At 38.3% G+C, this 15,325-nt stretch overlaps 1 protein-coding gene across 6 annotated transcripts in view; it reads right to left on the bottom strand.

The window, feature by feature from the left end:
• The window catches only part of NFKB1 (nuclear factor kappa B subunit 1), a 56,883-nt gene that overhangs the window by 13,540 nt on the left and 28,018 nt on the right, over positions 1–15,325 (bottom strand). For 5 of the 6 annotated variants that reach the window (XM_027717871.2, XM_027717870.2, XM_039381514.1 and 2 more), the window contains 9 exons: positions 13,469–13,617; positions 11,778–11,941; positions 10,867–11,025; positions 9,128–9,232; positions 7,116–7,207; positions 6,401–6,539; positions 3,922–4,044; positions 2,877–2,966; positions 1,844–2,041 (listed from right to left, as the gene is read on the bottom strand). In XM_027717871.2, coding sequence (XP_027573672.2) covers positions 1,844–2,041; positions 2,877–2,966; positions 3,922–4,044; positions 6,401–6,539; positions 7,116–7,207; positions 9,128–9,232; positions 10,867–11,025; positions 11,778–11,941; positions 13,469–13,617 — 1,219 coding nt within the window. The remainder of the gene's footprint in view (positions 1–1,843; positions 2,042–2,876; positions 2,967–3,921; positions 4,045–6,400; positions 6,540–7,115; positions 7,208–9,127; positions 9,233–10,866; positions 11,026–11,777; positions 11,942–13,468; positions 13,618–15,325) is intronic. The other variant, XM_027717873.2, reaches the window with a different exon arrangement.

The following is a 15,325-nucleotide window of genomic DNA, read 5'->3' on the forward strand; positions in this document are numbered from 1 at the left end:
TTTGAGAAGTATCATCTGAAACCAACCTGCATTTTGAACAGTTTCATGTTTCCATAAAACCTCGTAAGGTTGGAAATTACTAAGAGCAAACAAGTACAACAGACTTCGTCATTTAAAGCGCACACGGGGAAACAATACCCAGGATTTCCAGTTACACAAAAACAGGCATTCAGACTGGGTCAGAAGTGTATCCCTGATGAACAGGAATTCACCATTTCTGTAAGGCAAAGACTTACTCAGCTATCCACGAAGCTTATTGTTCCAACCAGTACATCACTGTGGCTGCTCCACTGCATGCCTGGGCTGCTACATTCATATTTGCTATTTACCTCTTTACACTAAATAATAGCATTAAATGGATGTTATGTTCAGGATAAATAGTCAGGGTAAAGGGCATTAAGCAATTTGGTCTTTTCTCATTTAGACATTTCCAAAGACCAATGAACTAGATGCTGAAACTCCCTGGTTTTCCATATCAAACACAGAAAAAATATCCTTCAAAATACGACAAGCATCTTTTAGTCTAATACCCAAATGATCTAGCCTACAGTAGCTGTTTTATGAAGCCTGTTCTTCTGCACCCATTCTTCATATAATCTGGAGCTAGAAGTTGCCTCCTTTCATGCCATTACAATAGATACAGAAGAGAAATGATAAACTTCCTGCCTACAACATTCATTACTCGGAAAACAGGTAAACAATTCAGGCCTCTCCTTCATGACTGCTAAATGGACATTATTAGTTCTTCATATCAGCAAAAGATTTTGCTCTCTGAACCAGCCACGTGATTTATCACAACCAGAACTGCAAACAGCAAGTTCCTTCAGCTTTTCTCAAGAGCACCATCTGTTCTCAGACCACAAGAAGCTTTACAACTACAACCCAGCTATTATGCCACTTTGGTTTCCCAAGCCATGGTTTCTAGTGCTGTTAATTGCAAGTGCCTTACATGGCTGATACACACAAGATAACGTGCCCTCTCCCTGATCCAAGGAACAACTAAAGTGGTCTAGATCATGTTGCACTTGGTAAGAGCCAAGAACAAAACATTCCTTCCTGCTCAATTCCTACTGCTAGCATGTCTCTGTAATCCAACAGTTGTTTTTTTGATTTTATGGTAAGCACAATTACTCAATTTCTTTTAAAAAGTGTCCATCAATTATTTTAAAAAACAACCCAGAAAAAGGATGTCTTGCTCTGGGAGAGGGTGATTTGTGGTCTTTGTATATTTTACAGCTCTGCTGCGAAATCATTTCTATTGACTACTCTTGCCTTCCTCCCGTTTTGTTTGATACATAACACTTTGCTACCCAACAGTTATTTTACTGGGTATTTGCCATATGGGAATAGATACCTTTTCATTTTAAATTCAAACCTGTAACACTACTTTGCATGCAATTTGACAGTGTTGTTGCAGTAGTTCTTTTCTGCAATCACTGCCAACATCCATTTACACATCCATTACAGTCTATCAAATATCAAAAGCCAAGTCAGCTGCTGAATTGTATCCCTTGTGCCTTCACTGCTTGCGGCTGTTCCTTATACAGGTTTATTAAAAAGGCAGTGTTAAACATGCCCAGCAGGATAAGCTGTCTCATCTCCTTTGCATGACAAGCAGAAGCTCAAGTGCCCAGTGGCAGTACAACGGTTTACCTACAGAACTATGTATGGGGAGGGACTTTAGATTTGGTGGAAGGGAATCCCTCTTGTTTCCTCCAGGAGGCATTATCATGTTCTGAAAACAGCAAGCAGACATTTATGGAGTTTCCAGGCCTTTTACACTAGCTTTACCCTTACAGCAGTTTGATCTACCCTAAATAAATACCTTTACTTGTTCACTTACCCTGCCACCTGAAATCTGCTTCGTTTACTTCAGTTTTACAGGAAGAAGCAGCATCCTCCTTCTCCTCATTATCAGCAGACATTCTGCACACAGTCCTCTCCACAGTTTCCACCTTCACATCATGTTTCACATCCCATTTGTCACTTTGTTTATCAGAGCTCTTCCTGGTTTGTTCAGCTGTGCTGTTTGATAGTCCTTCTAACAAAAATTAGAATCGTTAGTGTCCAATACTGTTGCTTTTTTAATGCAAGTGATAAAGCTCAACTAGACAAAACCAAACCCTGAAGAATCAATATAAAAATTTACTTTAACATAGGTGTTATCATTAAACTCACGAATCATACAATTTCAGATGCCAATGCACACGGACAGACATAGTGATGTAACTTGCTCTGAAGTTATGTCATGTTTTTGACAGCCTCTGCTTTAAAAATAAACTTTCATATATTACAACAGATGTACCTCTCTTTTTATGGTACAAGAATGTAAGTCTGAAGTAGTCTCAGGAAATCTAGCAGAATTATTCATATTCATTTTTGTTTTCCTAATGGCAAATCCATCCCTGAGACTGTGGAAATAACTACAGAGTATTCAACATGTAGATCTGAAATTACCTTCCTATTATAGGAAGCCAAGAGTGTCCTTATTAACAATTTAATCTTTTCCACTGATTTCTCTGGGCTACTGTGTAGTACCAGACTGTGGCAACGAAGGAAGATACATTTTCTCTGGTCTAGTCCTTGGGTCACCTGTAATCAGCACATTCAAGCAAGTAAAAGGGCTGTTGCTTGAAACGTATGCTGAATACAGAAGCACATGGAAGGGTTTTGGCAACTGCTTCTCAGGAGTCAGAAGTAAAAAGGAACATGCACACAGCTGTTAAGGTAGATTTGGAGAGGAAAAAAGAGAAGCAGGGCAGTATAATCGTAATCACTTAGCTAGACCTGCATGACACTTGGGCTCATACTGCAGAAGAAAATACAGAAGGTCAAACTCAATTCAACTCTTGGAAGAATGACATTTTTACTGTTACCATGTTTCATTCCAGCATTGGACTTTGTTGTGCCAGGGTGGAAGTGCATCCCTCCAAAAGCAGAGTATCCATATGAAGGATAACTGAACCCTAAAGAAAGGAAGAAGATTAAGAATTAAGAGAATTACATCCTAAAGCAATGAAAACACCACCTAGGAGAACGTGAAGCTAAAGAAGTGGATTTTTGTTTTCTGCACACCTTCTGCTTTATTCCATCCAATTATATTAAATTTTCCAGGCTAAAGGTGAGCTTTCCCCCACCTCTCCAAAAATCCAAAGAAATTCTAGGTGATTGGCTAGTGACACTCTCTACTCCAGTATTTGTAAGACCACACAAATGTAATATCACTATATGCTTCTTTTAAAACTCAGCAGAGACATCACAAGCTGCCTCTATGCTTCTGAATCTTTGTGACCACAACAGATTTGTATTCTGGTGTTATGCTATAGATGTGCTGCAGGCAACACATGTAACAGTTTGAAAACTGCTGCTCCGTTCCCTGCTCTAAAAAAAGCATTGCTGTTCAGATGACATTTGCTGATCTATAGGTTTTTAATGCTCTGCTGCAAGAACCAAAGCAATGCTCTTATGATCCTGCGTATCAGATACACTCCGACTCCAACATATAGAGCACTGTAGAAAATTTACTAAATAGTATCTCCAATTTTTTAATAGTTCTTTGCACTAACAGGGTTAATTTGCCAAATACCACTAGTGGTCCAAGAAATAATTCAGAACCTGTTTAATTTTCAGCATCCAATACAGTACTTAACTGAGCTGTCTCATGAATTTCAGTGCCTTCAAGGCCCCAGGAAGCAAGAAAGCTTCCAAAGTAGGAAAGCAAAGGAGATGAGGAAGTGTTTAGAAAACAAGGAGATAGATGCTTGATTCAATTGAGTGACACTATTATAAAGGCAACAGAGTCAAGTCTTATCTACCTAGGAGGAGACAAAATCCTCACCACATTTTAAAAATCAGAATAAACATCTATCCTGCTCTCAAAGTAGAACCCCTTTCCCTCTTCACTCAAAACCACTGCCTTACCAGAGCCAGCACTGCCACCTCCCCCTCCATACATGCCACCACCTCCGGTGCCACTGCCTCCACCATAGCCATCAGAGAAGTTAGGCATGAGCTTCTGTCGTTTCCTTTGCACTTCTTCTTTATCTGGGACGGAAGGAACAGACAGGAGAGGAGTCAGTCCTACTGCTGGCCATGCACAGCACAGACGTGCATACAGAAAGCATTACTACAGTTTACTACTTTAGAAAGGAAAATGTGGAGTGGGGTAAGAAGAGGCAATTTTCTTCAAACTCCAAATAACAGAACCTAACTTTGTATGTACTGGAGCAGTGAGAATTCCTCCAAGAAACAAGCTAGTGCCAAGTCCCCAGTCAGACCAGCAACATAGCTGGGGCCTGTGTTGTCTCTTCAGTTGTGTCAGTGCCTTGTGCTCAGACTGCAGGGGACACACTCAGAGATTCCTACAAAAGTATCTTGTGTACTTAGAGCCCTAGAAATCAGTGGTCCCAAAATTCTTCAATGTCTAAGCCAAGTCAAATCAGCACAAGTGCCCCAAACCACAAACTTGTTCAAGAAAATTTGTCTTTGGGGAATATAAGCACAGGCTCTTCTACTAAGCAAATCTACTTGAGAAATGGACCCTTAGCAGAGGTACCTGCAGTGCCCTCTGAACTTTTGTTTAAGGGGTGGCAAGTGACGGTGAAAACCATGCTTGTTTGAAATTATTTACTTAAAATAGCTTAAAAGCCCCTAGAACAATGACAGCTTATTTTCAACCAGGACATAATACTGTCAAACCACGCTAAGCAGCAGTAGAAAAAAAACCTGAATGTATTTTATAGTGTAAGTTCGAAATAAGACTTAGCCCCCCTGGAAAGCAGAACACAAAGATTTAAAAGGATTATTGCAGTGACTGGGAAAAGTGAAAATGTCATTACAAGAGCTACAAAAATAGGGATACAAACATTATATGGGTTAAAATCCAGTAGAACTGTTGAGGAAAGAAGAAAATATAATCTGTTTATTAAACCATCTAGTAGTTTTCAATAGCCACGTGACAAAAAGAAATTTCATGCACAGGCACAATGAGACAGCTGAACACATGAAACAGTACACTGAAAAATACACGTGCATTATCTCCAGGCATACATGATCTGTAAGTACATATGCATGCACACATCAGGCATACTCACACTGACAAGGACAGAAAACTCTAGAGAGCAATCTAGTCAGAGAAACAAACAAAAAAAGCCACATACATATGTCTGAGTTTGTGTGAACACTTGTAACAAATGTTCCTAAATGGTAATTTTATGATTAGGTTGTATAGGGGATCTGAAAATGCACATCATGTTCAATTAATTTTACTCCATTGAGAGACATATAAAAGCAGTTTGCTTTAAATCTGGCAACTTTGCTCTGTAGTTGTATACTTCACTTCCCATAATGCTTATACAAGAGGTTCCTGAAATCGTTACCAAGAAGAAATCCTCTGGCAACTCTGGAAGCTTTTGTGAATGCATGTTTTCTTCTATTTTATTATAACAGGTGTAAAGTAGACTCACTTGGACATCAACCACCATCCCTCCCTCTCCAGCTGTCCTGAGTCTCTTACCACTCATGCTTTCAGACACACATATTTTAGAGATTTTGACAGGAAACTGATTTCAACACAGCTCTAAGTTAGGCACAGAAAACATAGAAAACATTCTAGATTAGAACTTAATAGTGTAACCTGCAGGCAGGTAAACTGTTAAGCAGAAAGATTGTCTTAATACAATGAAACAGCAATTATGACTTGGGCCTCAAGGCATTTCCATCATTAACATTATTGGTATTTAAAATCATGATTGCTTCTGCCATTAATGTCAAACATTTCAAATGCAGACTTCAAAAGGGCACAGATCTGCTAGTTAAACTTCTTTTCACTAATAATTTAGGAAGCAGGTCCAATACCAACTATTCTACTTCTGCTAAGTAACTGAAATTTTAAACACAAGAGATTGCAACAGCACTTTCCCTGCTCTCACAAGAAATGTCTCGGTCTTGGAAAATTCAAAAAGATCAGTGACTTGGCATGCTGGTAAAATGTGAGAACTGCAAAATACGTACCTTTTCCACCAGATACCAACCAATCTTTGGTTTAAGGTTTCAGCTGAAATTACTGACAGTAAAATGCCCTCAGATATTATTTTGCAGAAACTCAGAGGAAGAGAGTGCCATCTACCGTACAGACAGGCATGTGTGCATGAGCGAGCCTCACTAAGAAAATATTTGTCGATTTACTGCCTACCAGTCCAATAAAAACACCTACAAAGCCATTACAAAGCTACCACGCTTCATATTGGCTCTGCCCAAAATTAAGAGGCAAATATAATATTTTCTAAAAACAACAACTAAAAAAAAAAGTCCTTATCCAGCAAGTCTTAACTTATTAAAAACACTTCTAGGGACCCTACAGTTTCTGTTTCCAATATATAAAACAGGTTTAATGAATTACCTTTAATTTCTGGGTAGTAGAGGAAAGGCTTTGGTTCGCTTGTTTCCAGATCCGATTTCCTCCGCAGTTGTACAAACACAGATGCCGGCTTTGTGATATTGACATCGCGATACTTGGGGGTTTTGAACACGATAGCAAACTGGGAAGGAAACAATAGGAAGATAACTGTCACGGAGCATGGGTTTTGACAACTTTGTTTTTACGTTTGCACTGTTTTGTAGGAGTTGGTTTACAGCTTGGGAGGCAAAAAGTTGTAGCAAAGGGCTGTTACAACAATAAACTTCCATTGTAGTTTTCAGTTTCACTCCTGAGGTTGAATCCTAAGGCCTTTAGGGAAAGACAGAACTGTCATGCAAAGTACCACCCCATCACATATGTTAGTACTGCACTGTTTGTCCCCTCCTCATTTAGCATCTATTCTGTGGTTTTATCACTGTGCTCACAGGAGCTCTCAGAGCTGTTTATATATCGTATCCCAATTTACAGTGGTGCATGTGCTATCTCCTCATTTCCTTGCATTGTATTCCCAACCTGCATAGTTACCTAATGTAGGTCTTTAAAGAACTGTTAAGTTTGTATTGTTACTAGGAAGTAAACAGCCAAAGAAGAGGTCAGTACAGAATACAGATGCTTTCACCTCATTTACTAATTATAATATAATCCTAGCTTACAGAGATGAGAAAATCATTAACAAATGACAAATGCTGTTACTTACCTGTCTATGTACATCTGTAGGAGAAAAATCTCCAAAGCCTTCCCACATACCACCATTCTCATCCTCTTCATAGAAACGTATTTGAATATCATCTGCGAAGAATGAAAGAAGCACACTCTGGGATGTTTGGGCATTTGTTTAACCTTTGGCTAAGTTTATTTCAGATAAAAATCAACACATTTACTTCTTGGCTGAATGACAATATTACACAATATATCAATTAGCTTTATCCATTTTATGAAAACATCAGAAATAACCCATTTTTGACACCAGTGTTAGGTCAGCCTGATTGTAATGACTTCACTGAAGTTGCTACTTACTGAGCTGTGAAAAGAGAACTAGGTTCACTACCTCTTCCTATTCTAGGGCTATAAAACATTCCAGAGGAGCTTTATTTGAAACCAACATGTAAGGAGGGGAGAACTTGAAGCGTGAAATGTAGAAACCACCCTCTCTCCTCCAACAGTTTCAGTTCAAAAAACTGTAGCAAAACCTGAAGTGCCACAGTTCAAGTTCCGCTTGCTGCTGGCAGAGTGCCACTTTGGAGCTGCAGCCCAGAGAGGCGGCAAGGGTGTGAGCGAGCAGCATGTCAGCAGCAATCCTTCACCCTCCAAACACAGCACCGGCCAGAAACACGTCATTTGGCTTTTGCTCCTCTAAGCAAATCTTCTTTCATTCTCTTTGTATTTATTTATTTATATTTTTTTGAGAAACGTCACACTAGCAAATTCCTTTCCCGGCACTCCTGGCAAGAAAAAAAAACCAGAAAAAGCCCATTTTCTCTTAGGTTGACTGATGCAGGACAGGCTTCTGGAGCAGACAGACTGCTTCCTCTGATCCAACACCTGCTAGACTCAAGACTGTGAACCACCAGTTCCAGTCCTGCTGTCCTGCATGCTCAAGTTCCTTCAGGCATGAGGTTTCTGAAAGCAATGAGGTCAGGGGAAACCCCAATCAGGCTGAGGGGAAACCCCACCGCAGGGCTTCCACTGAGTCAGACATTTATTTATTTATTTTGTGCACAAGAGTTATGTTTTATCTCAGCCCTGATGGCAAAGGGTAGATACACTACTGAAGGGAAATAGTTTTTTCAAAGTCCCTTCTTTTAAGAAGCCCTCAAAGCCCTATCTCTTTTCTAAGTCCCTGGAAGTCCCCAAAGCCCTCTCTCTTCCCTAATTCATAGAAGGGCATTTGCAAGAAAGAGAGATGGAAAAGGACAGCCTGCCTTAACAGAAAATGTCAGTGTGATTTTAACAACATGTGCAGGAACTGATTCCAAACAGATGAGAACAAGGTACCCACTCTACCGTGCAATCCACACCAGGGAGTCTCAAGTACTACCTATACCTGAGAAATGCAAAGGACTTCCCCTGTTCCCATGTTTTTTTCTTTTTAGTTTAGCCCAAATACAATCAACCATATTAACCACTATCTTCCTATACAAAACCAAAGCATCCAAATCCACACTGCCAAATTCTGATACATTCAAAGCCATGAGCAGAGACTGAAAATGAACCTATGAGAAGTATGTTTACATACAGTAATCTCTACCGTTAGCATATACATAAAAATGAAGTTACTAGCAGTAGTGCTGAACACATTAAGTTCCCATCCATGGTCAACAGAGAATGTTCATACTTACTCCTTATAATCAGGAACTTAATGATAAATCATAAGCTTTAGAATAATTCAGAGTAGGTGTTAGTTAATGGAGTCAAATGTCACCCAGGACCCACCACCCACAAGAAAATCCAGAATATGGTGAAGGGCAAACTCTTGAGAAGAACAAAGGTGACCACATGGTCTCAGTGGAGGCAACACAAGCTGAATTTGTTTGCAAGAGACTATTTTGATTTATTAATTTTTGGACTGCTGGCCTGACTTCTAGAAAGGCTGTGTGCTTACAAATCCTGCTGCAGTATCAGAGTGGGAGAATACTAAGGCAGCACAGCAGGCTTCACATGTACTCCAGATGAACACCCTGGTGCATCTTAAAATACTCGGACTCTTACCTTTCTGAACCTTGTCACAGAGAAGGTAAATCTCTTCCCCTCCTGTCACACACCCTGCTGTTCTGTCCATTCTTACAATTTTTAAGTTGGAGGCATTGGGAGCTTCTGTTGAAAGGAAAGGTAAAAAAAATGCTTAACTTCATAACAGTTAAAGATTTAAAAAAAAAAACAAACAAGCAAAACACACAGAAATGCAATAGAAAGACAAGCCTCCAATACAACCTACTTAAATTTGTCTTTTTTTTTAAACATGAATAAATCAACAGCTTTTCATATGAAAGGCATAACCTTGTATCCTCTAAGCTTTGACTGAACTATGAACTATAAAATAAGGTCCATAATTACTCCACTAGCAAAGTAGCCCAGCAGTGAACTGCATCCAGCAACCTGCACTAGTACTAATTTTATGACAAAAGGGCAGTACAAGAGAACATAGCTTTTTCTTCCCTGCTGACAGCCTGACACTCTTGAGAGCTGTTTTCTGTATCTCACTATATACAATGCTTTGCTTTATACTGTGGTTTACTTGAAAGCATGTCAGTTTTTGGCCAGTCTACTGGACTGTGATAAAGAAGCCCACCTCCACGGATCCTAGCAGAGACATCGATAAACAGCTATTGGTCCTCCAGACAGAACTATCATCTGATAAGTAAAAGCAGCTGTGACAGGCAGTTATGCTACCACAAACCATGTCTGTTGTGTGAAAGAGGCTTGAATGGAACCAAAGAAGAGTATTAGAAAAAACATATACAACAAACAAAACCCAAGAAAAATCTTCTGAAATTAACAATCAAGAATTCCCCTTGGGAGATCAGAAACTAGTAACTGACATCTGTGTAGCAAACTGCAACAGCAGAAACACGCTTACAAAATTTCCCCTTTATTTGTCTCCTTAGTTAAAGTAAAAATTTTTGACATCACTACATTTCCCAATTAATAGCAAGGAACAGACATAGTAGAATAGTTGCATTTAATACCTTTTCATCTAGACTTTGCCCTTAAAAAGCAATGATATAGACATGACTGTTGCAAAAGAAAAAAATGGTACTTTTTCTGAGTCATTAGAGAATGACTATCAGGAACATGGTAATCCACAGCCTCAGGGAGGATAACTCAGGCAGCAGAAAGGATTCAGGTAAAATGAGTCAGTATAATTGAAAAGCACAAGGGAAAACATGAAGTGAAAAGATTCACTTAGAAAAAAGACAAACAGAGGGATGTAACAGAAGCACAGAAAACACTGACAGATCTAAAGGAAATGAATTGAGAACTCTGGTTATGTTAGTCTCTCAAAACAAGGACAAGCAGATGGTCAGCAAAACTGAAAGGTGTCAAATTCTCAACAAAGACTGAAGCAAAGTAATTTTTTCCTCACATCCCGTGTGACAAGACTTTGTCACAAAAAGCAACCGAAAACCGCAAAATTCAAGCCCTTCTTACGAATGTAACAAGAATTTACAAAATCCTCATAATAAAAGCGGCAGGATTAAACATGCCAACAGCAACATAACATCTTGCTCAGTGGCTTACATCACCATCCATTAAAAACCAGAATGATACTACATGTACTCGGACAGACATGGGGCTAATTATCCATGGGCTACTTACCTGTTATTCATCAAATAACAGGCAAGCAGCAGGGCTAGATGAGTCTATGTATAGCAATATCTACCCATCATTTTTGTATGTACAAAAGCTTGCCCCTTGTTAAAAAAGTAACTAAAGCCAAATATACTTACTGCTGTCATATATTGCATCTGATATAACGGGATCAAGTTTCCGTGTGAAACTGCCATTACTGTCAGGAAGAAAGGCTGTAAACATGAGACGCACGACACTGAGATCCATTTCTTTAGTTTGCTGTATCGCTGCCTGGCGGATAATTTCTCTCTCTCGTTCTGGAACCGACAAGGAGACAGATGAAGTAACACAAGGGGTAGAGGACACATAACAAAACAGATGGAACAAACATTACTATCAAAAGGCACCAACAGTGAGGAAATGCGTTCTTTCACACAGTATCCATCGGGTTCTCTGTTTTTAAGCAGAGAGGAGCAGCATTCAAATTATACTGCACTCATAATGCAGTTTGTGCATCAGATCTTACTTAAGGCATATAATTAAAAGACAGAAAATTACTATCTGCTGCTCTCAATTTATAATGGTTGCAAAAAGGACAAAGGCCACCACTAAGGACACTGGAATTCCTGGTGTTAAGAGTGATAAAAAGAAGGATGGCTCCTTTACACAGTACCTGAAAGCAACACAGACCACAGGTTTTACAAGGACACAGGTGAAACGCAGCTGAAGGAAAGAGTGTTCTCGAAAGGAGGTTCCTAAGTTAATTAAGAATATCATGTCTTGCTGCAATAATGCAAAATTACTCTAAGGCTTATTAAATAGCTTAAGAGCAATGGAATATAGGTGCAGAGGTGGGTACAGGCAGCTATGGAAGGAAGTTGCTTCCTTCTCATCTGTCTGTTGACAGCAAAGACTCTTTGTTTCAGACTCCCTAAAACACATCAACAGCACAACAGATCTTAATGCACACAGTCACAGGCTGCTTTCCTACCCAAGAACCTGTGTTTTCAGAAGCTCAATCTGTTTTTAGTAAAAGACCAATTAAAACCAGGCTATCATTTCTACATACCAGTTAGCTGTCTGTCTCCACATCCTTCTGCCTGCAGATAGCCGAGTTCAGGATGCACCAGGAGTCCTGGGTTGTATCCCTTCTTGCAAGCATCTATCATGCGTGTTTCCAGAGTTTCAAACACTTTCTTCTTTGTGACATGAAGTATTCCAAGATTTGCAAACCTGCCAAATTTTGATTGAGGAAGGTATTTTCTTAATACTTTATGCCAAACCTGCAGCAGGCAGTCTTTCTGTTACCAGAGACAGCTACACAAATGAAGTCAAAAGGAGGACTCTGCAGGCTTAATTAGGCACTATTAGTTCTTGAGGGTAAATTCTCCACCAAGCAAAACTGAGCCAAGCTTATAACACATGTAAAATGAGCACCATCATATGGCAGTGATCTTATGGGTGCACAGGATTTTTCTACGGCATAAGTAGTAATTTCTCAGGTTTCAAACTTACACTGTGAAGGCAACTTACTAAACATTGGAAAATCTGGTTGTTACACTTTGTTTGCTCTGTCTTGGCAATGACATTAATATGTCATTCTGTATGTCTGTTAAGCAAAGAAACTGCTCAGAATAAGCTCCATCTGTTTAAAATGGTTTGGAGAGCAAGCTAAGAAGCTTACAACAGTGCAATATTTTCCAAAGAAAATATTTTAAACAAGGCTCTGGTCATTCATCCAGACACTTCAGGTATCTCTTTGAATGAAAACTTCCACAATGTAAGATCTGCTTTTGTAAAAATCTCTTGGCACATTTAAAAATCAATTAGATCTGGAAGTATGAAAACAAGACAATAACTCAATTTTCATGCAGGTCAAGTGAGGACAGGAAAGCTGTTTCTAAACATCTGACATCTGATGAAAAACAAGACAGGTTAGTAAATGAGCCAAACTTTTCAAGATGAAAAGGAGCATTTAAAATAAAGCTATTTAAATTGTTGTTCTCGGTAAAGTCAGTGCACTGGGCTTGGACATCAAAAGTTACAGTTTAAAAGAATATCTCTCTCCCAACCTTCTCAGCTTTTTAAACTTCATCTTCTTCACCAACAAAGACATTCTTGAGATCACAGAACTAAAACTCACAGCCAGCATGAAACCTGATCTAAGCCTGAAAACATAGTTGGGAGCCTCAGTTTCATTTACCGATATAAACTATTCTTTTAAATTAAACAAGAACAGACCAACTACAATTTCACAACAATCTTACTGCTTTAAACTTTGAAAGTTTGACTCATTTAGTATTTTCACGTTTATACATGTCTTGCATTAATTTCAAATTTAGTAATTCTATTTTCTAATGATTTTGTCTTAATTACATTCCTAGTGGCAGATTTCAACAAAAATAAAATATTAATCAAAGCAGTAATAAAAGCTTTTCTTCAGTAACTTTAGTCCCTTCTCTGATCAAATATACTTACATTTTAAAGAATGGATTTACAATACAAATTTGGACTGGACACCAAGAGATTAAAATTCTACAAATTCTAAGTGAATATTATTTACTAAAACCTATTTAGCTTGCTTAGGACAGATTCTACAAAGGTAAATAGCAACATCATTGATTTTTCTGTTTAAGATACAAACAAAACACAGATCAGAGCATGAAGACTAGTGCTCCATTTAGCTGCCCCTTAGTAGTATTTCTGCATTGCTTCTTACAGTGTTGGTGCTCAGGTTTACAAAGGAGTTGACAGACTTACCCTACAACCATATCTTTAGGTCCTGCATTAACTGTGCACACTCCATCTTCACAAAATTTACCCACCAAGCTGTGAGCATGTAAGTGGACGTATTTCCCATTAGTTACTAACTGGACAATTACTTTTGCAGGTCCAACATAATTGCAGATCTGTAAACAAATATAAAAAATGTGGGATAGTTTGCTTACTTTTTTTTTTTCTTAAATGGAACAAGTAATTCCAGTTGAGTATTTTCTGTCAGTTTACATACTTACAAGCAATCAAACTTACATAGGAGAAATGTGTATGCAGTTCCTCATGAAATACAAATGGCAGACTAACTGTACCAGATCATCACAAAGAAAAGCCAACACTTTTTTTTTGCAATTAAACTTGATATACAAATGGCAGAAGTAGTGACCAAAAAAGCTAAAGGAAAACATCTTCTGTTTCCTAAATCATGAATCTCAGTTTTACATTCTGACCATTTACTCCACATTGCTCTCCTTAAATTTCAATCAGACCACTGAATTCACAATAAACTCTGCCATCTGTTAAAAAGCATACATAAAATGTATGTATTTAACTAAAAACCCTGCATTGTTTTGCCCAATTTGAAAATACTTTAAAAATTTATTTTTAAACATTATGATTGGTTTAAAACATTTTGGTCTCATTACAATGACTCTTCAGGTAGAAATTTTAAAGTGAACGAATTCTACATTAATAGGTATTTTGTCAGTTCAATATGCTACATCAACACATACTACCCAGTCCAGTAAATATCTCCCTTAAATATACATGAAGATATATGCTAAATTCCCATCTAGAATTTCACTGGACTAAAGCTATGACAAACTGTGTGCTTTCATAGAGCCAACTCTAGAAGATCACAAAATTTTTTTTCCCCTCTGCCATAATTTCTAATCACCACACATTTTTTAACAGCTTTTGAAACTGTGATGTCAAACAATGCCTCAAAACCACACCTAAAGTTACTAATAACATACCATATTGGTAAGTTATTTGCTTTATATATATTATTTAGAACTTTATTTTCTTTCCTCACAAGTAATATTCCAAGTCAGTTATGGGTTATGCACCACTTTCAAATTATGCTGAACACAAAATTACCCCACTTTTTAAAAAGCAAACATTACCTTCCCTTCTAATTCACTTAATTAACCCTTTTAACAATGTTGAGCTTTTTCCCCTCCTCCTCTGATTTTTCTTCTAATTTGCCTTGGGCAAAGTTCTTTGTATTACAGCAGCTTATAGATCTAATCAACCAAGGTATTAAAGGATCACGATAAACATTAAAGCGATGAATCAGTGATGAACTGAATATTTAAGGTTATATTGTTGATAAAATGCTGATAAGGAGGGATTGCCTCAATTTCACCACATTACTGAGTCCTTCTAGCTTCCTTCACTCCAGTTAACCCCACTCTTGAACCCATTCCATCACAGCTGAAACACTTTGCATATGCACAATGCATGCCCTCCCTGCCTTTCTATTCACTGCTGAGAGCAAAAAAAATCCCAACTATGAAAAAGTTGTTCCAGGAGAAGCAGGTGTGCAAAAGCTCTCTTATTACTCACTGCCTGCTAGTTAACTGTATAATACTGTACTAATGTGCATTTTACAAGTGTTAGTTTATAAAATACAAGACATGGGGTACTCATGCTTCCCTCCTGTTTCCAAATTGTAATCTCTGCTGGACTGAAACAATACAGAGATGCAGAATAGTCACCACTACACTATTTCTGTAATTCTAGGAGTGAGAAAATTCCTACGTGCCTTTCACAAAGTCATTTGAAAATAAAAAGGATTACATTTGGTGATAAATGTCACCACCACTACTACAATTAACTTTT

The sequence above is a fragment of the Pipra filicauda genome, unplaced genomic scaffold (genome assembly GCF_003945595.2).
Source record: "Pipra filicauda isolate LSUMZ 115617 unplaced genomic scaffold, ASM394559v2 scaffold228_size1260155_pilon, whole genome shotgun sequence".
NCBI classification, from domain to species: domain Eukaryota; kingdom Metazoa; phylum Chordata; class Aves; order Passeriformes; family Pipridae; genus Pipra; species Pipra filicauda.